Source organism: Sturnira hondurensis, unplaced genomic scaffold (assembly GCF_014824575.4).
Source record: "Sturnira hondurensis isolate 20B ecotype Veracruz unplaced genomic scaffold, ASM1482457v3 Scaffold0009314, whole genome shotgun sequence".
In the NCBI taxonomy this organism is placed as follows: Eukaryota; Metazoa; Chordata; class Mammalia; order Chiroptera; family Phyllostomidae; genus Sturnira; species Sturnira hondurensis.
In genome coordinates this window covers 1,117,038-1,143,518 of record NW_028081945.1, presented here as the reverse complement: position 1 = coordinate 1,143,518, position 26,481 = coordinate 1,117,038, and the positions used below count along the sequence as shown (strand labels likewise).

The following is a 26,481-nucleotide window of genomic DNA, read 5'->3' as shown; positions in this document are numbered from 1 at the left end:
CAAAGACCTACAGCCAAGATTGCTTTATCCAGCAAAACTTTCATTTAGAATGGAAGGGCAGATAAAGTGCTTCTCAAATAAGGTCGAGTTCAAGGAGTTCATCATTACCAAGACCTTATTATATGAAATGCTAAAGGGACTTATCTAAGAAAAAGAAGATGAAAAATATTAACAGTGAAAGGACAGCAAACACTCAGTTATTAACAACCACACCTAAAACAAAAGCAAACCAAGAGGACAGCTAGATCAGGAGTGGAACCATAGAAATGAAGAACACATGGAGGGTTAGAAACAGGGGGGTGGGAGGAAGAGAAGGGGGGAGAAGATACAGAAAATAGCATAGATGGTAGGTAGAAAATAGATAGGGGGGAGGGCGAGGATAGTGGGGGAAATATAGAATCTAAAGAACTTGAGACACGTGGTTATAAACTAAGAGGGGGGAGAATAGTGGGGGAGGGAGTGTGCAGGTGGAGGGGAATGAAGGGGGGAATACAACAACTGTAATGGTATAATCAACAAAATATATTTTAAAAAATTTCAGAGACTATAAACAATACAAAATTTAACACTTGGAACACATTAAAAATGTCTTAATTTCCTGGTTAGACCTAAGGAAGCCTCCCTCCAGGGTTTTCAAGTAAAGAGGACGAGCTCCTAAAGGGGATGCCAAGGGTGGATGGCTAAGTACCAAGAACTGAGGCTCTGATTACTTATCCACTTCACAACCCAAGCGTTTTTATGTTTTACATGATAGCCTTCTAATAGGTTTAAGTAAAGAAATAGTTATGCTATTGAAACCAAGTCAGAAAACCAGCATTACAACCTGAAGCCTCAAGGACCCAGTTAAAGAGATTAGAATCCTTAGTAGGAGAGTAGTGCCTCAGATGACTACACCCTGTGATTCCTGTTTGGTCTAAGCTTCTAATTCTCATCTCCTTCATGGAAGTCAATACTCAGAAATAGTCTCCTATCTGCGTGTAATCCCCCTCAAAAAGGTTCCATCTCTGGATCACATTGGCACACCCACCAGAATGCTAAGAGAGAGAAAGAAAAAAATGAGAGAGAGAGAGAGAGAGAATGGGGATAAGGGAAAGGCAGAGAAAGAATATACAGGATCGAGTTGACAAGAACCTGGAGCACAGCTGGTCAGAGTGTAGATTCACATCCACTTTGGAAAACTGGCAATGTCCACTAAAGCTCAGCAACTGCACTCCTAGAACACACACAACATAAATGCATGCATAGGTCCATCCAGCAAAACATATACAAATGCTCAAAGCATTTCTAATAGCCACAAACTACAAACGTTCCACATGCTTATCAATAGCAGGATGGGTAAATAAAGTGAGATATATTCATATGGTAAATACAGTGATGAGACTGAATCAACTACAATTACACACAAAAAGATGGATGAATCTCACATAAGTAACAGGGAGAAGACAGACCAAGAGAGTATACAGAGTTTTTTATTTATACATAATGTTCAAAAACAGATACAACTCAAAAGTCATGTAGAAATAATCTCAATCTTTACCTTAATACTAAAACCCAAACTGAATCAAGACTTAAATATTAAGAGCCCCCAAATTCTATAATTAAACCTAGCAGAAAACCTTAGTGACCTTGGGCTTGGCAAAGATTTCTTAGATACACATAAAATACAAACTGCTAAAGGAAAAAAATCAATAAATTGGATTTCATAATCATCTATATGACCTGTGAACTCCCCCATATATATCTCCAATAAAAAATTACAAAAAATTAAATGAAAACATAAGAGTTGAGCGAAGGGAAGACAACACAATCAGCCACTGCCATCTCATCTCACCACTCAGAAAAAATACACACAACCCAAATATATCCATCTACATACAAACAGAGACACAAAGCCCACAGCGGCAGAGTGGGGGTTGGAAAGGAAAACAGTTCTCAGTGACTGTCTGTCTTGCCCTTTGAGCTGGCATGGCATGGGGGTGGGGCGGTGGGTGGGGGTGTGAGGAGTACAATGGAGGATCTTCTATAAAGTTTGGCTCCCCTCCCATGACTACTTAGTTCACCATAGACACATGGAGAAAATAAAAATCACCCTGGTTCTGAATCCTTTTCCACTGAATATCCTTTACTCCCTTCTCTCTTCACCTCCCATTCTTTTTTTCTCCCTCCTTTCTCCTTATTCTTTCGGGATTCTTTTTTCTTTCTGCAGCCACGCATCATTATCATATCATCATATGCCCTTTTCTCTTCATTTTAAGAGTCTCCAAAATAAAAAAAGGAATTAAAACACACATACAAAAAAAGCACGGGTTCTTTACCTGTTTCAAATGTCTTTATACTGGGGGAGGGACAACATACAATCTCTTATTACTTCACACCGATCCCATTTATACAGCACTGTTAAAATATAGGCCACAGTGTAAATATTTTTATACTTTCTTCCTCACCCCCTTCTCCTGAAAACAGTAGCTAGCAATTTGCCAATTCAAATATGTGCTAGCTATGTGAGATGCGAATTATCTGGGCTACTATTTCTTCTTTATTCCACTATAAGGACACCTTTTAACAGCAAAAAAAAAAAGTCAAAAACAAACACACACAAGAAATGATCCTTTTAGTTTCTGTTCCCCGAGAAAATGCAAACCTCATAGGCACTGATATTTAGTTAACTTTGGATGGACTGTAAAGTCTATTAATTAAAAAAACAGACATTTACATTTACACTGAACAACAGCAGGTACGTGAGATGCTTACTTAGCATGAGTGCAGAGTCTCAACTTCTTCATCCCCTCATCTCACAAACTCCTCAGCCCTTCCTGGGTTCCCCGACTTCCTGGAGTCAGTCTAGATGGGCTGGGATCACGGTTCTGCACACTCTGGGCTCACCACTTATACACTGAGCTTTCCAATTTTGTTCATGAGTTAACTGGATAAGTAGCAATACAGTTTGACAATAATCTCAGTACAGCAAAGTGCTTTCTGTCCATTCAGGATCTTTCTGGGATGATTTGTTTGAGTCCTCCCAGCAGCCATTTCTAATAGGTGTCCTCTCTCCTCACTTGAAACTGGTATCTAAAAATGTTTTATAAATGATTGGCATCTTTTTTATAGCTGTTATTGTTATTACTACTCCACTAACTTCTCTCCCCTAAAAATTTCCAAATTCCAGTGGTGTTCTAGATTGGAAAAGGCAAGAAACAAAAATCTGAAAACTTAGATTTTGCATCAAATAAATATATACTTTTTTAACATAAAATTCAATAGATCAGGAAGTAAAACTGTGTCACTCTGTCCCTAATACATTTAAGATGAATGCATCCTTTCATTCAACAGGCACTCAATTAAAAAAACACTAGCAGTAATATTTATTCATAGAATATCTTGAAACAGGTAATATCTAACTCTTGCCAGGCAATAACATACAAATCAGGCATCACATTCCTAAAATTCATTCAATAATATTCTCTGTCCTTAGTTTTAAAAATACATCAAGTTGACATTTTTATCTCTCTCCAAAGTATAAAATACTCAAGAAAGTAATTTTTGTCACCACACTGGTTTTCATCCTATGAGTCTGCCGTTCTGAACAGAATAGTACTACCTCGTGCCTCCCCTACAAAATGGCATTGGTGGAACTCCACTCTTATGTTAAAGGTGAATATGAAACTGCAAGTTTCACTGTGGTATTGAGACCTGTTAGAGAATGTTTTCTAACCTAGTGCCCTGCAAAAACCTCCAAAATTCCATTATCACACTACTTCGAATCATATTTGCATTTTTCAATGAAAGATAAGAGTCAAAAAAAGTTAGTTTTTTTGTTTTGCTTTTCCCATTTTACAAAATTATCTTTAAAAAAATCAATAAATACTAGCTGTCCCAAGACTAGAAATCCCCGTGGAGGAATTCAGATTACATACCAGATTTTAAAAAATTATTAGGAACATCACATCACAGTTGTTACAAGTGTCAATTCTCCATCTGCTTCCCTGAAATATCAAAAGACCATTCTACACTGCAGTGAGCAAAATCAACTCTGGCAAATGATAACCTGGTTTCTTACAAACAAGTAGTTTTTCCCTCTTTAAAGAAGACTGGGTTTCTTCATCCTTCCTACCAATAAACAGTAATGGAAATAGTGACCATCCAAAATTCCAAGTATCTTTAAGACTCAGCACATGCCTCAAGCAACTAATTAAAAAAAAAAAAAAGAAAAGGAACCAGTCAAAGACTTTAAAATTTAGGTAACTAGTGAATAAGGAATTCAAGAATGTGGTGATAATGCTCCACGACACTACAAGCTATTAAGTTCCTGGCAGGATACAGTGCTACTAGGCCATAAATTTCTTTCTAACTCTAATTCTTGTTTTTCAAGTTCTTCCAAAAAAATTTAAAAGACAAATGATTTGACTGTTCCACTGTATGACTTTTAAAAAAAGGGAGGGGGGACTTCTATATTTACTATATTTATATTAATAAAATAACTTCTATGTTTGCAGTGTTAGCTGACCCATAAACCACATTTATCTCTAATTAAATCAGCATATCTTAACTTCCAAGTATATGTGTAAGATATTTGGAGTATCGATCGAACAAGGCAAGAATAATAACAAAACAAGCAAGCTCTGGTAAAATTGTATACAAAGTTGTTAAAGCATAACAGTTGATTTCTAAACTTTAAAATCATGGCCACATGCATCCTTCCTTTTGATCAAATATAACCGCAAGAGCTTAGGTAAAATTAAGAATAATAATAAATAATTAATGTAACCACCAAAATATTTTAAGACTCTTTCCATAAAAGAATGTATTTTAACCATCAAAAACCTCCCTCACTCCTAGTTTCTCAGTAATATGAGTCTATTTTGTTCAACCCTCAATTTATCAATAGAGAATTCATGCTACTCAAAACAGCCAACATAATTATTGCTGTCGTCCCGTTAAGAATGCTCTTCCTAGACCATTCACTATTTACACCACCACCCTCTCCCCTTCCCATCACCACCATCTTAACTGGGAGAACATTCACAAGGCTAAAAGATTATTTTCATCTCAGCAAACAGAATGCTTAAGAACGAAGCATGCCACAAGCCAGAAGGCAGAGCTACATAAAAATCAACATTAATGTGCCTAAATTTTTCTCTTTTCAATCTCTAAAGAAAGCAGTAACATCGTCCATATCTGTAATGCCCTGAGTTATAGCCAGGAGGCCTTCACCTAATTATACTAATAAACTGATTTAATGTCATCATTTTGTCATCAGATCGTGTCCTCCATACACTAGTGTACTTTAATTAAATCCCTCTAACCATGTTAGGTTCTTCACATATTTTCCCAGTGTTTTTCTTACATCATTCCTTACTACCAAATCATTTCTCCATCATGTTTTCCTAAATATTAAATCTATGAACAAAAAGATAACCCTGAAAACTAACCACAGAAAAGACAAATCAAAACACCTAAAACACAAACTATCAATAGTACATATAAACTATTAGGTCATCGAGAGAAAGATAAGCATCAACTGTATGTCCAAGAACCCCAATTTAAAACATTATGTAGTATACAAATATGTTGGTAAACAGAAGTGAACACAATAATCACATAGCAAAATAGGCAACTATAGCCTCATTTCTGACCTGAGATAAAACCATTAATTCTATCTATTAAGTAAATTGCCATTTCAAGGAAATATCTCCTTACTGGTATAATCATTTGATTGACAGATAAAATAATTGCTTTAAAAATACTTGAGTCATTTTGTCCTTACCTGCAGGCATGAACCATTACTGCATGCAGTGACTGTTCCATTTCCCAGCACAGACTTGAAGAAGCATCATATCTCTCTTTCAGAATGTGACTAATCTGTAGGTTTGCAATCCCTAAGCTATTTACAAATGACACTCCCTTTCTAAATAAGAAAATGTTTATTACAACCAAAAGTCAAGTATTTTTAACCTAGACCTTACAAATAGTGTTGGTAATTTTGTGTAGCAACAATGTCAAAATACAGAGAGAAAACCTAATACTAGCATTTCCTTTCAAGAAGAGTTGTTTGTTTTTTAGCCAAGTAAATTATATTTTAAAGCCTTCAACAGCTGTCATACATCAGCCAGCAATCTGCTGTGTTATGGTGTGCACGCTGCAGCTGATCAGGCTTCACTATTTTTTTTAAAAAATCAATTACCCTTTGTAAAAGCAGAACAGCTTGCCCAAACACACATCTTCAATACAACACACTAACCAGCATGCAGTAGAATACATTATATAGCAAACTTGACAAGAGAAAAATATGTCCTGGTTTGTTTCTTAGCAATGCTACACCATTAATTGTTCATGCAAGAGATGTAGCTGTACCTTTCTGAAGAGGACGACTTCTCAGAGTTAACTGACATCAGCAGCTCAATCTTCTGCTTGATTTCTGGAAAAATCAGAAAATATTCACAACCAAGATTGCCTGCCCTTGCTTTCCAGTCTTATAACCAAGAGCTTTTTCTTCTCTAATCCCTTTTGTTCAAAATGAGGCCACAAGATTCGCAGTAGTTCTATTAGGACTGGGATTCAATGGTGCTATAAAGGGAAAAAGCTCCAGAGGCATCGGGCCTTGCTAAACTATGCACATGACTGTTTATGAAAGCAGGAAGTACCATTTCTTTTAAGCAGAGGGGTGTTTTTTTTTTTTTAAGGTAGAACTAGCCTGGCTCTACACGAAGATTTTAAATGCAGCAAATTAAAATATAAACAAGAATTGCTAACAACTAGATTCAACATACTAGATAATTTGAGACTCCTGGGCAATAAAGTTACAGGCTGTAATGAACAGATATGCAACCCTTAGTTACTTCTGTTTCGCCAGCCCTGAAAAATATGGCTCAGTGAATCATTTTTGTCACTTAAGAATGAAATAGTAAACCAGAACCCCAATTTATAGATTAAAATTTAATGTTCATTATAATTTCCTGACTGTCTTTTATTAAAGATATATTTATTATCTATTCCCTAACTCCTTTAGAGAAAGACTTGTATTTTACACCTTAATTTTCCCCTCCTCCTTCGCATACAGCACAAGTGAACAGCAACACCCAGTTACCTAGCATATAATCTACTTCTCCTTTTAGGAAAGAACTGACAATGCCACCTCAAACAGCAATGTACGCACCAATTCAAGTTAATTAAAAGATCATTGTCTCATACTGATTTGGAAAAACAGTAGTAGACAAAAAGGGAAGAAGGGGTAAAAATAACAGGGAGAGGGGAAAATAACTAATGATTAACCTAAAGCACATAATTTTACATGAATAAAACTGGCATGGTCTTATCAGCCACACTATTTCACAGGTAAATTTGTTTTCCTTTTTGTAACCAGATTTTCCTATTCATAATTAAAAGCTCACATACCAAAAATAAAAGTATACTTCAATAGTTTGAGTTTTTTTTAAGGGTACAACAAATTTCAAGTTTTACAAGTCTTGAATAGAAAATAAAAGAATATGAGAAAATGTAATGGAAAAAGGAAATAAAAATTAGTTGCATAAAATACAATGGTCCTGTACAAGTATCTTTTCCATGCTATTACAAGAAGGGTTTTTCCAAATTGCTTAAGCTTACAACTTCATCCACTAGGCATGATAAAATTGGTATGAATACCCAGAGAACAGACTCTACCACAGGTTACAGCCAAGCCAGCTAACCCTGGGGAGAGCACACAGCACTGTGGTAAACTGAGATGATGATGATGATGATGATGATGAAACTTACCCTGAGGATTCTTACATGTATTACAAAGCCTGGCACCTATTACCATAGTAAACACTCAGTAATGCCCCCCTGCCAGATTAAAAAGAGCCCAGCATTTAAGAGATCACTCAGGCTCTGCCACCAAGTAGCCTTGGATTCAAAAGCAGGCATGTCTATCATCTTTGATTGCCACAGGACCTTGAGGAAATTATTCAAACTCTCTGAGCCTCTATCTCATGGGTGTCAAACTCATTTTCACCGGGGGCCACATCAGCCTCATGGTTGCCTTCAAAAGACCAAATGTAATTTTAACTCCTTAACAGTTAAAGAGTAGTTAAATTAATACAGTCCTAAAATTATATTCAGCCCTTTGAAGGCAACAGCGAGGCTGATGTGGCCCCCAGTGAAAATGAGTTTGACCCCCCTGCTCTATCTCCTCTTCTATGAAATGGGAATAATGGGCTGGCCAAAAAGTTCATCTAGTTTTTTCCATATGATAGCTCTAGTAGTGATTAGTGATCTTTAACTTCATTCAAAACAATTCTTTTAGATTGTATTGTGACAGCTGACACATCAGTGTACATTTAAAAAAGAAACTTATCAAAATTGATGAATTTTTGCAGCCATTTTAATATTGAAGATGGAAGAAAACACAAAACATTTTTGGCACAGTATGCTTTATTATTTCAAGAAAGGTAAAAATACAGCTGAAACGCAAAAAACAATTTGTGCAGTGTATGGAGGAGGTGCTATGACTGATCAACCACGCCAAAAATGGTTTGCAAAGTTCTTGGCCATATAATTCTTTGCTGTAGGGCTGTCTTATGCATTGCAAGTTGTTTAGCAGCACACCTGACCTCTACCCAATAGAAGCCAATAGTGAGATATAGCCGACATACTTAAAATATCCAAACCAATTACGTTATTGATAAAAACAAAAATTTGTCTTTTATTTTCTGGAAAAAAAAACCATATGGATTTTTTGACCAACCCAGTCATGTCTACGTGAAGAGCTGTTGTGAATATATAATGAAATAATCCATGAAAGTTGTGTAGTGTCATGCTTGGCACATAAGCTCTCTCTACCTGCTGCTGGGTAGCTAGTGTCTAGCAAAGGACAGAAATCCTAAATAAATATTTTTGAATGGGTTAACGAGGTATATATACAAGATTTGTACCATTTTAAATAGCTTTTCCATAGTTTTAATCCACCCTCTCCCTCTTACTACTGGCCTCAGCAGGTACCTTTTTATCATTAGTGTTATTATATGTGGAAATTTACATTTAACCTATGTCTTGATCTCCCTATGTAGAGAATTTTTCCCAGTTAATCAACCAGCCATTTCAGAAATGAGGTTATATTTGAATCTGTCTTCATTGTGGCAATTTTTCATCCCCAAAAGACAAAAGTTCACACTTCAGTATATCTATATAAAAGCTGTGCACTGAAACTGAAAGACCCCAAGATTAAACTAAACAGCTCTAATGAAGTTTATGCCCATTTTATAACATCAGGAAGGCAAGTTGAAGCTCTAAAGCATTTTATGTCTGGTGACTTTGGGATCTCCAGACCAGTTTCAAATAATATGCGAAAAAGTTTCTAACATTTTCTCATTTTCTTCAAACCTTCAGATTTGTTTCCAATTCCACAAGGACTGAAAGGTTCAAGAATGTTCACAAATACTGTTAATACCTTATCACTTGAGCCCTTCATTTCATCTATTCTGCCACCTACTCAGTACCTCGTCAATACTATCCATGGGTCTGATTACTCCCTACAGTCTTGAAGAACTCCAAAAGCCACGTCACTGAGTTTAATCCGACCACAATACCTGCTGTAACTTTCAGGGTCTTTGATGCTCATGCCAATATGACTTCCTCAGCCTCTTGGCTAAGGACCATGGCCTCCTCAATAACCTCCTCATTGTCTCTTGAATCTACTCCCATGACCACACTTAGTACACTGCAAATATTTCCCCAAAATTAGTTGGTTGTTTTTCCATTTCATTCATAGTATCTGGAACCCTATACTTTTTTTTTCAATTAAGTCTACTAATCTTTTCCCTTATGAATTATGTCTTCCTGTTAAATCGACTATTCCCACACCAAAATATTTTTTATTGTCATCCTATTATCCTCTAATATGCTTTGTAATTTTATTTTGCACATAAATCTTGGACTCTTCTAGAATTTATTTTGGTCTATGAATTGATGAAGACTTCCAGTATGCTTTTAAAGGTCACATTTTAAAACCTTACACTCTACCTCACCCCCACCAATTCTCAATTACTCTTCACCATTCCTCAGTTCTTCCAAAGTAGCAGTATTATAATCTTGTAAATACACATTTATTGAAACATCACTGTCTCTATTTATACATTCAGGACAATGAGTACAAAAAAGTGAAAGGTTTTCTTAGGTTCCGCAGAGGAAGAAATGCCAATCAACCACAAAATTAAGCAGTATAGAGCTTTATTGGGGTTTGCACACCCGGGCGAGGTTCTCCGGTCTGCAGAATGAGGCCGGGGAAGTCGCACCCAAGCAGGGAATGTGGTGGGGTTTTATTTTCATTGGCTCCCGGTGGGAGCTGGGGATTGGTCCTCTTTGAACAAAGTGGAAATATATCATTGGTGGCTCTCCTCAGGCTCAGGTTGCTATGCGGATATCCGTTCTAGCAAAGCCAGCCATTTTGGCTCCCTGGTTTGATGTCAGCCATCTTTGCTGGGTTGTAGTTCAGCTGCCATTTTGTCCTACCCCGCCCATCCTGACAAAAAGACCATGCTTCACCCTGACTGGTGTAGCTCAGTGGATTGAGCGTGGGCCTGCAAACCACACGATCGAGGTTCGATTCCCAGTCAGGGCACATGCCTGGGTTGCAGGCCAGTTCCCAGCAGGGGACTCATGAGAGGCAACCATACATTCATACTTCTCTCCTTCCCTCCTTCCCTTCCCCTCTAAAGATAAATGAATAAAATCTTTAAAAAAAAAAGACCATGCTTCCTTATTTCACAAAGAAAATCAGCAAGTGGCAATTTGAATAAACACACTTAAAAGTATGGTTAACTTGATTTTTTTAGTCATAATTTTGTGCTAATTTCTAAGAGCCATTATAAAACAACATAAGAGTTTTTTAAATGCTTTTTTATTTTTACGATTCTTCTCCTAACTCTGGGTCCTTTCCTTGGGTCATCTCTTTTTACCCAGACTTTAAAATGTTGGTGATACTTGCACGACCCTCTTTCAACTCACTGACTCTTCTATCTACACCCTTGAAATTCACAACCGTAAGAGCACCGGTGATGACCAAATCTGAATTTCTAGCCCAGTACTCTCCTCTGCACCCTAGAACTATATATTCTTCAGCAACCCCATTAGACATTTTCACGTAGATGTTCCCTATATGCTTCAAACACAATGTCTAAAACTAACCTTATCAACTTATAAATCTAATGTCTCCATTTACAATCTCTATCTCAGTGAGCCTCATCATTGCCCCTCCAAGCAGAAATTTTGAGGTACCCTAGACTAATACTCCTGTCTCATTTGGGATGTCATTACCACCATTCTCCTTTTTATTTTATTTTATGCTCTGGAAATGCTGAGTGAGTTCCCAAACACACCATGCTGCCTCACACAACCAAGTCTTTTCTTACCCAGTTTGCTCTCCCTGGAACGCCACTGTCCAGTTTGTGTCCCTCACACACCCAACTCAATTTTCTAATCTCAGCCCGATCATTACCTCCTCCCTGACACCTGCCCAGACAGTACACAGTTCTCTACCTTTGTCCCTCTATACACCATGCACACTTGCATTACAGAATTATCAAAATGTATACATTACTTGCTTGACTCCATTGAGAACATAGCTTCCTTAAGGATAGGAAACTGAACTTTCACACTAATTCACGCTTATCTGTTGATACTTTCATGGTCACCTTAGCCTATTCTAGTCTAGTTAGTGTTAAACTTACAACCTAGCTAACTCAGTTTTCTTACAATTCCAGATACAGTTAGTCAGTGATTCAAACAACTGCAGAGCTGGAATGATACCCACCATAACCTACATGAACCACATGAATTTATAAAGAAGAAATTTGAAGAAGAAAAAAATAAACTGATGGCAATAACATTATCTTTTCCAAAAGATTACTGTCTCTTGAGACCTAGAGCTAAATTTCCAAGGACCTAGCAACCCAAGCAGAACATTTCAGTCTTTTTTAAAATCAGTTTCTTAAATGCTCTTTTCTCATATCTCTAATCAATTAAAATCATCACAATTGGTTGGCTTTCTTAATTAAAATAACTGGTATGTAACATCATACCCTCCTTATTTATCACCCTATACACCAAGAAAGAAAGAACAATTCACCAGGCTTTCCCCCAGTAATTCTTTTCTATCCAATCTACAGACCTTCATGATATTCTTATTCTATTCTCATTCTATTCACTTTAAAAGATACTCAAATTCCTTGTAAAGATGAGTAGTTTAACTCTTCAGTTACAGCTTACTGTCTCTAATATTTCACTTTCCACTCAGTCACATGACTTTGGAGAATCCTGGAACACTTAGGACTATGAGTCCAGACACGAGCCAATCTGTAAGAACCCTGACCAGGAAAAGCAGTTACCAGTAACTACTATCAAAACTAAGTCCAACATGGAAGGTGCTTCCAAGACTCAGAGATCCTAAAAGAAAAACTGGGAAGCCTGAATGCACCTGAAACCCTAAGAGCAATAACAGCCTATGATTAACACAGAGATGCCACAGAGATGACAGGCTCCCATGTCCTTTAGACCACTAAACACCAAGCATGAGCTCACACAGTACCCTTACTTTCATAACATGGAAACTAAATAAGATAGTAATTGGACAAAACTCTACCTAAATTTTTAGACTTACATCCTTTTTTGCCATGAATGTTATTCCAACAGATTTACTAAACTTCTTGTCATCTGCCATATTCATTACATGATTATCCACAAATCTGATTTTTATTTTGGGTATATATGGAGGACTTTTAATTTACTTACTTATTATTTTATAGAGAAGTAAAGGGAGAGGGAGAAAAGGAGAAATATCAATGTGAGAAACATCTATCAGATACCGCTTATACAAGCCCCCACTGGGGACTGAACCTGCAACCCAAGAACGTGCCCTGACCTGCCCTGACCAGGAATCCAACCTTTTGGTTTATGGGACTACACCCCAACCAAGTGAGCCACACCAACCAAGGCTAAGGAGGACTTTTCGGAAGTTACTGCCTACATATTAACGTATCTGGAGGCATTTCAGGCTACAATAAACAGAAATATATGTGCTCAGGTTACCTCAAATTATAGGATAATACCACAAAAATAGAAATACGCCTAAGAACCAGAACCTTGTTCAGAAGGAAGGGCAGCTCTTTAACCTCAGTTTTTGTTACCAAATGCTCAGAGCAACTGTTCTCTACCTTAATGCTTCACTATTCTAGCAAATCAACTGCTCTTTGATCCTAAGTCCTTTTCTCCCATCACCACCAACTGCTTCTCCTCTCTATTTCACTTGTTCAGGTTCTGCTGCCTCAGGGTGCATATGTAGAGGTTTCTCTCCTGGTGTCTCCAATTTAAGCTCAGGAATATTTTTAAGGGGCTCCCATTTAAATGTAAAACAGGGACTGCAGACAGTTCTCTGGCTCAGACATCAATTCCTGATATTACCATCTGAGATCAAGTAGTATGGAGATTCTGGGTCAAATTCAAGAAACTGACACATAAGAGACTTGCCATAAAGGGTCAGGAGTAAAAGCAAGCTCTCTGAAACATCTATGAACATCAACGCCCTAAAGATCAGTCTAGCCTAAAAAGGACTTCTTACTCTAGCATTCAGTATTCGTCTTCTCTATTGTGAACACACACAGAAAAGTAAAAATTGTGCAAACAAGAATAATCATTAGTGAACAAAAACATGTCCCTGATTATCAGCAGGCTCTATGCCCCCCTATCAAATGCCTTCTCTGTCCATCTCTCACTGACGGTCACAGGGATCCAACAACTCAAACAAAATGCAAATCCAGAGCCAAGTGAAAACAAAAATTCTGCAACGAAAGATGTTAACAGTTGACAGAGTTAACAGAAGATACTTAAGGAAAGTTAGAAATACCAAGCAAACCCACTGACAAATGAAGATATAAAAGGAGTTAGGAAGATTAGTAACTAATGAGAATAGTAATATTATAAGTGTCTCAAGAATGATAATTATTTGATTATCAAAGACTAACGGGGTAAAAAAATTTAACACTGTTAAATAGTTTGCAAAAATATCCTTCATTATAATTGCATTATTACTTAAAAGCTACCCAATCATATTATATAAAACTTAGTATGAAAAATGTATGCCAAAAGCAATCAAGACAATACATTGTTTGTTCATTCTAAAACTCAGTGCATATTTTTCAATTACAACTTAAGTTAAACTTACTTTCAGATTTTGATTTTATATTTCAAAGCAAAAACCTCAATTTCACCCCTTCTTCCTTAAAAGTAGTCATTTCCAGTATCAAATTATCTCCTGCCATAATGCCTCAAAAGAATTACTTATGTTCCTACATACAATACAGGGCCAGGCAACCACAAAGTTCACTCCAGGCTCTACACTGAGGCAGAGGTGGGGTGGGGGCTGAGGGAGGAGGAGGAGAGGTAATCTCAGGCTGGCGACGCTTCTGGTCTAGAAATTTCAAGGTAGCTGCTGCAGCCACTTACCAAAAACTTCATTTACTAGAAGAAATGTTTTTCCTTCTGTCACCTTTGAAAGTATTATTCTGAGTACAATTTATAAGCCAAAACAAATACTCGGTGTTTTTTTAAAGATTTGTTATTGATTTCCAAATTATAGCAAGAAAAGTGGCTGAATACCCTCCAATTGGGATTCCCACCTTCATCCACCCCTTCCTGCCTCTTCCAGCAAGAAAGCGGAGAAAAGAAGAGACAGTTGGTTGGGCCCAAGACCCCAGATCACCCATCCTCACACCATATGGAGCACGATAAAATTTTCCAGTTCAGCATAGTTCCAGTTCCCATAGAGTATGTTATTTTGTTGTTAAAAAAATTTCAGGAACAACTAAATACAAAAATGCATTCAAGTATAAAAATATGAATGTTTACATAATTTCCTAATTTTTTAGCCTCACATCTCTGCCCCCTATTAGCAATGAAATGTAATGAAATTAATCCCTGAAAATTGTCTACAGGTTTCTCACCACAGCAGAACATCATTAATAGTTAATCCAGCCACTAAACAGAACAAAGGCACTCTTACCCTGACTCTGTTAGGGAGACAGAAGAAACACAAGTTCTTAGATAACTGAGCTGTTGTTACACTCAGAGTGAGATCCAATGCTCTGTTCACCGTGAGGCCAAGTTTTAAAGCTATCTCTGTTTTACATTTACAAAATAAACATCACTTGTGTATTTTCTGAAACAATATTTGAATTTTAGAAACTACATCACAGAACACTCAGAAAAGGAAAGTATTCTTATAACTAATTAAATAATTACTTATAAAATTACTATAACTAATATCATAATTAGTTAAAGTAATTTTTCATAATAGATATTAATATACAACTGAAACACTTGGTTCTCTAATACTGTTACTTAAATTTCAAAAATTAAGGCACTTTAATTTCACTTAATTTTGTCATGTGAAAGGCTGTGCGTTCACCAACACAATGGAATGCCTGCTCTCCGACTCCTTTAGTAAAGCCAAGGCCCGTCACTCAACCATCTAAAAAGAAACTTCAGTATAAGAGGTGGCAAAATTATTGTGCAAGGCTTATTTACACATGTAAGAAGAAAACAATCCATACCAAAATATATGGGTATAAGGAGGAATTAATGTCCCTAACTCCCAATCCACATTAGCTTTCAAACTTAAGAACTGAAATTAATGTGATATAATCTAATTTTTCCACCCTCCTACACTCCTTCAGTACCAACAGGTAGTAAGCTAGGTGATACCTAAGCAGGGGAAGAATGTGTCACAAAAATATGTAAGACAAAACTCCTTCCCTCAGAGAGCCCACAGTCTAATATTTAACATTTAGCTTGAACCATCTGAATAAGTTCATTTAGTCCTCACAACAGGAGAAAATAGGTATTTAATTTCCATTTTACATGTGCAGATACTGAAGCTTTGAAAATTTAAGAAATTTGTTCAAGGTTCCAGAGGTAAACAATTCCACTTACAACTGCATAAAAAAATGAATGAATATAATACTTAAGACTAAATTTAACCAAGCAAGTGAGAGAATCGCATACAGAAAATAATTTGTACAAAATTACAAATTACTTCGAAAAGTACAAAATACTTTTCAAAGAAATTAAAGACCTAAATAAAGAGAAAGACATCTGTGTTTATGAACTGTAAGACTTACTATAATTAGGACGGCAATGCTCCCCCAAATTGATCTGTAGATTCATACAATCCCTATCAAAATTCCAACTGCCTTTTTAGCAGAAATAGGCAAGCTGATCCTAAAATTCATATGCAAATGCAAAGAAACCTGAATAGCCAAAACAACATAGGGGAAAAAAGAACAGAGCTGGAGGGCTCACATGTCAGTTTCAAAACTTCCACAAAGCTACAGTAATCAAAACAGTGTGGAACTGGCATAAGGACAGATAGACACACAGATCAATGGAATAGAGTTAGAGTCCATAAACAAACCTTCACAATGCAATCAAATGATTTTCAACAAGAGTGCCAAAGCCATTCAATGACCATTCATTTATTACATTTTCAAAAGATGGTAATAAATAACTGGATAGTCATTTGCAAAAAAATAAAGCTGAACACCTCCCCCACAACATAAAAATTAACTTAAAATGCATCAAAGACCTGAGTATAAAGGGTGAAACTATAAAAATAATATAAAATAAAAATAAAACTCTTAAAAGGAAATACAGTTGTAAATCTTTGTGATTTTGGATTAGGCTAGAAAATCTTAAATATAATACCGAAAGCACAAGGAACAAAACAGATAAACTGAACATCTTACAAATTTAAAACTTTGGGGAATCAAAAGATATTACTCAAGAAAAAAGATAAGTCATAGAATGAGAGAAAATACATTCGCAATTTATGTGTGTGATAAAAGACTAGCATCCAGAGTATATAAAGAACTCTTACAGCTCGATAATTTAAAAACCCCCAAACCCAATTTAATAATGGGCAAAGGATTTAAGTAGGTATTTCTCCAAAGAAATACAAATGAGCCTGACAAGTGTGAAGCTCAGCAGGTTAGATGTCATCCTGAAAAATGAAATGTCACCAGTTAGATTCCTGGTCAGGGCACGTGCCTGGGTTGTAGACCAGGTTCCTGGTCGAGGGCATGTGAGAGGTAACAGGTAGATGGGATGGATGTTTCTCTTCCACCTTTCCCTTCTCTCTAAAATAAATAAATAGACTTCCGCCAAGATGGAGGCATAGGTGGAAACACTGTGCCTTCTCCCACAACCAAGTTTGAATACAACAAAGGTTTGGAGAAACAAAGACACAACCAAAGGACAGAAAATTGAATTATACTGAAGTCTGACTACATCTAACCGTTCAACGGGGACGGTAAGAGGGGCGGAGCCAGCAGCAAGCAGGGTCGGGCAGGATAGGGCCCCCGACCCAGGTGCGCAGGCAGACGGGAACCAGTTGGGGTGCGGGGCAGACCGCGGGCGCATATTCGCGCACAGTGAGACAGACCACGCAGGCCCCAGGGGGCGAGGGCTGACGGCGGTGGCACACTCGCGTGCAGTGGGACAAAACGCGTGGGCCCGGTGACGGCAGCAACTGCGGCACCGGTGAGGGCCCTGGCGGCAGGCGGCGGACAGGACGCCATAGTCCCTCTTTGACCCCGCCCCCACAGACAGCGTCACAACCCAGCGACTTAGTTGCCCTGCAAGATCAGTGAGAGCCATTGTCCCTCTTTGACCCCGCCCCCACCTACAACGTCACAACCCAGCGACTGAGTTGCCCTGTTCTAGTGAACACTTTAGGGCTCTGATCCTGCTATGGAACAGGCACGAACAACCCGAAAGATGGCACAAGAAGAACTCAAAGTCCCAGAGCCAATAACTCTAAGCAACTGAGAAATTGCCAGCCTCTCAGAAGCACAATTCAGGACACTATTTATCAGGATGCTCACAGAACTGGTTGATTATAGTCACAAATTAGAGGAACAAAGTTACAAATTAGAGGAACGTGTGAGGGCTGGACTGATTGAAATGAAGGGAGATGCACAGGAAACCAATAGTGATGGAAAGGAAACGGGGACACAAATCAATGGAATGGACCAGAAGGAAGAACAAAACATCCCACCAGAAAGGAATGAAGAAATGAGAATTCAAAAAAATGAGGAGAGGCTTAGGAACCTCCAGGACATCTTTAAACGTTCCAACATCCGAATTATAGGGGTACCAGAAGGGGGAAAGAAACAGCCACGAGTGGAAAACGTATTTGAACAAATAATAAAGGAGAACTTCCCCAGTCTGGCAAAGGAAATAGACTTCCAGGAAATCCAGGAAGCTCAGAGAGTCCCAAAGAAGTTGGACCCAAGAAGGAACACACCAAGGCACATCATAATTACATTAGCCAAGACCAAAATGAAGGAGAGAATCCTAGAAGCATCAAGGGATAAGGGGACAGTCACCTACAAAGGAGTACCCATCAGACTGTCAGCGGATTTCTCAAAAGAGACCTTACAGGCAAGAAGGGGCTGGAAAGAAGTATACCAAGTCATGAAATCCAAAGACCTACAGCCAAGATTGCTTTATCCAGCAAAACTTTCATTTAGAATGGAAGGACAGATAAAGTGCTTCTCAGATAAGGTCAAGTGGAAGCAGTTCATCATCACCAAGCCCTTATTATATGAAATTCTAAAGGGACTTATATAAGAAAAAGAAGATGAAAAAGATGAACAGTGAAAGGACAGCAAACACACAGTTATCAACAACCACTCCTAAAACAAAAGCAAACCAAGAAGACAGCTAGATCAGGAGTGGAACCATAGAAATGAAGAACACATGGAGGGTTAGAAACAGGGGGGTGGGAGGGGGAGAAGAGGGGAGAAGGCACAGAAAATAGCATAGATGGTAGGCAGAAAATAGATAGGGGGAGGGCGAGAATAGTGGGGGAAATATAGAATCCAAAGAACTTGAGACACGTGGTTATAAACTAAGGGGGGGAGAATGGTGGGGGAGGGAGGGTGTGGGTGGAGGGGATTGAAGGGGGGAATAGAACAACTGTAATGGTATAATCAATAAAATATATTTAAAACATAAATAAATAAAATAAAAGATTTGAAAATAAAAAATAAAATAAAATAAATAAAATATTTTAGAAAATACAAATGGCCATGAAAATATATGTATGCACATGAAATGATAATCTACATTATTTGCCATTATGGAACCGCAAGTCAAAACAATGAAATACCACTTTATACCTATTAGGATGGGTACAATCAAAAAGACATTAATAAGTGTTGGCAAGGATATGGAAGATAGTGAACCTTTATGCACTGCTGGTGAGAATGTCAAATGGTACTACTGCTGCTTTGGAAACAGTCTGGCAGTTCTTTAAAAAGTTAAACAAAGTTACCCTATGACCCAAGAATTCCACTCCTTGGTATATACCCAAGACAAGTGAAAACATATGTTCATACTGTTCATACAAAATCTTGTACACAAATGTTCATAACAGTGTTATTCATAACAACCAAAAAGTAGAAATAACCCATATGTCCATCAACTGATAAATAGAAAAACAAAACACAGTGTTTCATAAAAGGAATGAAGTACTAACATACACAACCACGTGAATAAATCTTGAAAACACTACAGAGTGAAACAAACCAGACACAAAATACACACTGTATGATTCCTTTTATATGAAATGTCCACAACAGTAAAATTTAAAGAGACAGAAATTAAATTGAGGGCTGAGAGGAGGAAAAACAGGGAGTGTCTGCTTAACACACACTTGTTTCCTTTTGTGGTAGTGAAAATGTTCAGGGATTAGATAATTACAAATATGCTAAAAGCCATGAGTTATGCACTGTAAAACAGTTAAAAAGGTGACTTATGTGGATTTTATTTAGTGTCTAAAAATAGATTTCAGAGCTAGTAAGGGACTGAGCTGGGATGAGAACCCAAGCAGTCTAGCTTCCAAAGCCTAGCTCCACAGCTGTGCTGCAGAGCCTGCAAGGAAAAAGTGACCAGTCCACAGTGGAAACGGAATAGTCAGAGAAAGCATTTGGCTTGGTTAAAAAGGTTAGAAAGACTCTGCCAAGTGAAGAAATGCCCACTCCAAACAGGAAAAAGGCAAAAGCTACAGAGAACCCTATCATGCGGGCCATCCAAGTTGTTGTGGTGACTGGTGGGAGTGAGGTAGGTACCAACAGGAAATGAAACCAGAGATGCCAGCAGGTGCCTGTTCCTAGAGCATCTTCATGCCATACCAGTAAGTCCTGGTTTTACCTAGATTAGATATATAACAAACTACACAGCCTAAGCTAAAATGAGAGACTCAGCAGGTGAATGCAATTTAGAATTCTCAAAATGTTAGGTCATGCTAAGGAGAAAATATTAAAATTCATGGAACTATTTATAAGGCTCATCAATTCTCCGTAATTCATGTTTTCTATGTGCCCACATAGTATCCCCTCAGGAAGTTTGCCAATTTTCACTTTTCTTATTTACAAATCCTAAAATTCTCACCTCAAGCATCAGTCATCCTTGATTTCTATAAAAATCTCTAACAGTAGCAAGCAATAGTAAAGTCTACTTTCAAGGCTTTGTTGCTTTACAAAATGTTATCAAGTACCACAATCACTTTGACAAAACAGACTAAGGCTACTTTATTCTTCTCTTGCTGTCTGTGAGATTTCCCACTAATTATACAAACATTAAATCTGAACTGGTTCTCCATTTTAATATGTAACAATCAAAAATAAATAATAATAATATGCAACAATCAACATACAGATCCTTAAACATATCAAGAACATTTTAACTGTCTTTGTTATATCCAAGTGACCTTGAATCAGTATGCCAGAGCAAATTCTTTATCTGTATCAACTTTAGCCATGTATTGAGTTGCTGGTTTTGGTCTCTTAGAAATATTTTAAGCATGAAATAATGCCTAAGTATTAAGACACTGGGAATAATAGTATCTCTATTTGTAATAAACAGAAACAATTAACAAAAGCTAACATTTCATACCAATTACAATGTGTCAGACACTCTTCTATTTGCTTTATATAAAATAACTCTTTTAATACTCCCATGTCCCTGTAAGATAAATACTATCATTACCCTCATTTTCCAGATAGGGAAACTGAGGTATAAAAAGGCTAACAACTTGGTTCATAAAACTAGTACGGTAAAGAGAAATCTGAACCAAGGGGGCCTATGCATAGGATCTGGGCCCTCAACCACTGTGCTCTATGTGTGTCTGACTTAGAATGTCCTCAAATTTTTCCGTAATAAAAAAACCTTAAACACTCATATATATTAATATTTATGAAAATTATAACACAATCCTACAAATCCAGTCCTATTCAGACTTTGTGTTTATAATCTTGCCGTACTCTCTCCCTAAAAGTAACCTCTTTCTTCTCCCTCTTAATCTTAAAATGATACCGTACTATACCCATACACTGTACTACATGCTTGGGGGGATCAAAAGTCATTAACTTACATTAAGCATCTACAGAAAATCAAATTATTCTGCTATATTTCAGCACATTTTATAGGGTAAGTTAGGTACTGAACTGATACCTAAGAAGAAAGTCTTAGAGTATACATCTTGTATTTAATGTTCATCTTCCTACCAAAGGCCATTTATACCGATTTGCAGACGTAGTAAACCACTCTCTTGAGGTGATAACACCTAAAAAGTCAATTCTGATGTACAAGCTGGGGTTGAAAATCACTGTTCATACTTGGACTCTATCCTCCCTGTATAACTAAAATGACACTATCACAAATGCAAAATTCATTTCACAAGCATAATTAATTAGCCAAACAATAGTCTATTTATTGAGCTCAATATAGGGAGTGCTAGATAGTTACAACCCAGTAATTCCACTTTTTCCAAATCTAAGCTAGAAAAACATTCACCTATGTCCTAGGAGAATCAAACAAAGGTGCTATTATAATGCTGTATGCAACAGCAAATAATAGATAACAATGCAATTGTTAAATCAACTATGGTAATTCATAATACACAGCATTTGAAAAAAATGAGGTAGGTCTATCTACATGTTCTAAATAATCTCCAAAACTAAGGGGAAAAAAACGCAACTTGCATAAATCCACACAATATACTACTTTTTTTGCTTTTTGTTCTTTAAAAGATTATTTGTTCATTTATTTATTATTTAATTATTGTTCAAGTACAGTTTTCTGTCTTTTACTCCCATCCCAGCCCACCTACCCAGTGCTCCCCACCTCCCTCCCATTTCCACCCCCCCTAGTTTTTGTCCATGTGTCCTTTATACTTGTTCCTGTAAATCCTTCCCCTTTTCCCCCGAAATTCCCTCCCCTCGCCCCTCTTGTCCCTGTCGGCCTGTTCTCTATTTCAGTGTCTTTGGTTATATTTTGCTTGTTTGTTTATTTTGTTGTTTAGATTCCTGTTAAAGGTGGTGAGATCATAAGGTATTTGTCTTTTACCACCTCACTTATTTCACTTAGCATAATGCTTTCCAGTTCCATCCATGCTGCTGCAAAGGGTATGAGCTCCTCCTTTGTCTCTGCTGCATAGCATTCCATTATACTACTTTTGTTATAGACACAGATTTTCATAGGTGCATTTACATATATATACACATATGCACATAAGTAAAATATAAAGTTGGACGATAATATATTCCAAAATGATTGGACAGAGGTTTTCCGTACATCTAGTCAGAGGGAATTTTACCTTTATCTGCACTTAAATTTTTATAGGTATTACATGTGTAATTAAAATAATTTTCTTAAATAAAGTATTACCAAAGGATACTCCACTTAAAACAAATCCCTTTTGTGGCTACACAGCTTTCAAATGGACAGACATTCTGCAGAAAGAATATCATCACACAGTTATAAAAAGCCTCCGAAATGCCAACTTTCACTTTTAAATAAGATTCACAGTTTAATCAAGGTCAAAGCAATGCTCTGTTGGAATTCTGAGAGTGTTATACTGAAGAAGGAGGGGGGAAAAAAGAGCTAAGTTCCACTGTTCTATCGTAAGAAAGGGAGTTTCACAGGAGTTGTACAATTGGCCTTTAAAACTAGCTTTAAAAACTAAAACTAAATTCAGTCTGTCCCTTCTTACCGTAGCATAAATAGGCTCTTAAAACAAAACAAAATAGCTGAAATAAAATGGTGAGCTTTAAAAAAACCTATATGTATTTAATTTAGCAGCCAAAAAATGATCAAGTCTCTAGATGGACTATGCTTAAGAAAGATAAGCAAATGCTGTAGAATCAGAGAATCCCGCAGATGAAGCTTAATATAAAAACTACATTTTTTGTAAGTAGAGCCATCAGAACAATAGGGTTCTTTTGTCAGACATGCAAAGAAAAAGATATGTGCTCAAGAAGCTAGTGTCAAATGCCAGGGCAACTGCAGAGAGAAACTTCCCATGACAGAAGCACAGCAATAAAGACGTAAGTATAAAATGGCTCAAGAAATCAGTTTTCAGAAATTACAGTCTTGCATTAAGAATAAAACAAAATAACAACTTGCCCTTGTCAGTGTGGCTCAGCTGGTTAGAGCATAGTCCTGGAAACCAAAAGGTTCCATCCCCAGTTAGGGTGCATACCTTGGTTGTTTGGTCCCCAGCTGGGACTTGTACAGGAGGCAACCAACTAGTGTTTCTTTCTCAATTCCCCTCTCTCTCTCCCCCACACCTCTTCTCTCTCTAAAAGCACTGAAAAATGCCCTCAGGTAAGGATAAATCAAATTAAATTTAAATTAAAATAAAACAAAAATAAAATAAAAACTTCCAGTATTATCATTACCTATTTTAATAACAAAATTGTTTCTCAATTTATACTAGCCTTTAACTCATCTCATATGGAGTACCTTTTTTTCCTAAAGCCTAACTGTCTAAAATTTGGACTGAGACAACAAGAAAATAGTAGGGGAGAAAAGGGAGAGGGATGTCATTTGGACTGACACTCTATTTCTTCAGTGGGAGAGTGGGTATCCAGGTGCCTGTCTTATTATTCTTTAAACTTAAATTCATATTTCATATTTTAGACCAGAAGAATAATTAAAAGTCATCCCAAGGGCAAATATGGAATACTATTCATGCTAAAATGATTGCCTAGTCACCTGGTTTTTCCAATGCTCTCACAACATGGTCTCTTCTTTATTTCCTCCTCTGAAATACAGGTAAATCTCGGCCACCAGGACTTCGGGGAATGAGTGTTTCTGGATAGCCATGTGTTCGTTATAGTTGAAAGATTACTCATCCCAAGCCATTCTAGAATGAAACCTTCATGTTTGATTAGAAGATAGCATAAGCATAGTAAGAAGTTTCTTGGCTACCTCAAAGCCTTTCATTATAGGCACTACTTTGATTTTCCCGGGGCCTCTGAACAGTAGCTGAAGGTTTGCTTCTGGGCCAAGGGTTGCAGATCAGGACAGTGCTTTCTGCTTGGTACTGCTTCTCTGTTTTGTCCCTATATGTGTGCTCGCCAAACTGGCTCATTCTAACCTGCTGAAGAAACTATAAGTAGTTTCCTACACTGCACATAAAGTTTTCCTTACACTATAGCAGTTGGATGTTTATGAGTCTTACATCAAGGCTCATATGTAAAGAGTTCTAGTCTATTGAGGGTCACATTGCCACAATACATTTGCTTCTATCATCTGCTTTATTCTTTCCCAAGAGAACAGCTCTGTAACTGCAGCTTCCACGTGGAATATAAACGCATGCCAGGCTTCTCTGTGTGATGGTGGCATCAATAACCCCTGCTCTGTATTATGAAAACAACTCTTGAATTTGGCAAGGATTACAAAATTGTCATCTTCATAAAAATACTGTGAGGTAGATACAAAATATGAGCTCTACTTTACAGATGAGTAAAGAAGGGGGAAAGCCTAGAAAGCAAGGTAATATGTTTAAAGTCATGCAGCTCTTAAGTCAAAGACACAGAACTTGGCCCCAGGTCTAAACTCTAAAGGCAATGCTATTACCAAACTGATACAGTCTCTTAGTTTCAGAAATGTGAATTTCCGAGGCAGGGATTGCATTATTCCAATTTATCTCCTCTAGCCAGGCCATGCTGTCCACAAGATGCAGGAGCGCCTATCGCTGCCTGCACTGGGGCCAGGGTGCATACCTAATTCAGCCCCTTCAGTGAGCGCCCACACAAAAGAGCCACATTCAGAAAGGGCTGCCGTGGGCACTCCCAGTCTACGTCCCCTCCCAGGCGCCCCTTGTTTCTAACTGCCAGGAGGGTTAGAGGAGTGTGTGACATAAATGAGGCATAATCCCCGAAATTCAAGGAGTGGGAATGAATGAAAAGGAAAAATTCCAATTTGAGCAAGTTTGTGAATTCACCAAGCCCCACAATAATTTGTTTGGTTCTGCTCATTACTTGAATTTTTCTACTCAAAATGTTAATTACCTACAGTTTACCAGCACTATATTTGGAGTAGTGTGAATTAAATTAAAAATCCTGTCATAAAATTCCTATAGTCCTCTTATCACAGATTGTAGCAAAAAGAAATTCAAAAGTGACATATTTCTTCCTTGAAAGGCTCCTATCCCTCTAAAGTTTGAAACAAGAGAAAAGCTACACTTGGGTCTTTGTCCATTTTAAAATACCTTTTCCCCTCTATGGTTGATGACTATACTTTTGTCTTTCAGCAAATTTTACTTTTTAAAAAAACTTTGTGCTGTTAGGAACCTTAAATAATGCTTCCCTAATTCTAGACCTACAATGCCCAATACATTCGTCACTAGCCATAGTCAGCTACTGAGCACTGAACTGTGGCACTCCAGAGATGTGGTTAATAAAAAAACAGAATGAAAAATATTTCATTAATATTTTATACAGACTGTATCTTTATAGGATAATATTTTTATATACTGGGTTAAATATATTATTAGATTCATGGAATATTGCTCAGCTGCAAAAAAAAGAATGAAATTCTGACACATGCTCTGACACAGATGAACCCTGAAAACATGCTAAATGAAATAAGCCAGACAGACACAAAAAGGATAAATATTATATAACCCCACTTCTTACCTAGGATAAGCAAGTTAATAAAGACAGAAAACCTAACAGAGGTAACCAGGAGCTGTCGGAAGGGGAACTGGGGAGTTACAATTCAGGTTCTACAGTGAAGAAGCTTTCCTCGGGTAGTGAGAGACTGCAAAAACTACCTCAAATTCTCAGTAGAGAAAGATAAACACTGCTAGCAGATCAGCTCACGGTTTTGAGTACCTCTAATAAACACTATCCAATTTAACCCCACAAGGAGAAAAGTCAAGTACAATGGTTTACTACCATCAAGTTTAAAAAACAAATCTTACTATTCTCTTACTAAAGAATAGATCTGAAGATGACAAGCATACTCTGTGAAACTTCATAATCATTTCCACAAACCATTCCACAAATGCTTATTAACGAGCATCTTCAAAAATACTCTGACAAGCACAGTAAGCTTTGTGCTGAGAGCACTTCCCTATACAAAAGAAACAACATCATAATAAAA

The 26,481-nt window shown here is 37.3% G+C and overlaps 1 protein-coding gene across 6 annotated transcripts in view; it reads right to left on the bottom strand.

Moving 5' to 3' along the window:
• Positions 1-26,481, bottom strand: part of SRPK2 (SRSF protein kinase 2) — a 253,160-nt gene that overhangs the window by 138,367 nt on the left and 88,312 nt on the right. For 3 of the 6 annotated variants that reach the window (XM_037057068.1, XM_037057071.1, XM_037057072.1), the window contains exon 3: positions 6,352-6,415. The exons of the other annotated variants lie outside the window; for them this stretch is intronic. In XM_037057068.1, the coding sequence (XP_036912963.1) occupies positions 6,352-6,415 (64 nt within the window). The remainder of the gene's footprint in view (positions 1-6,351; positions 6,416-26,481) is intronic. 6 annotated transcript variants of the gene reach the window in all.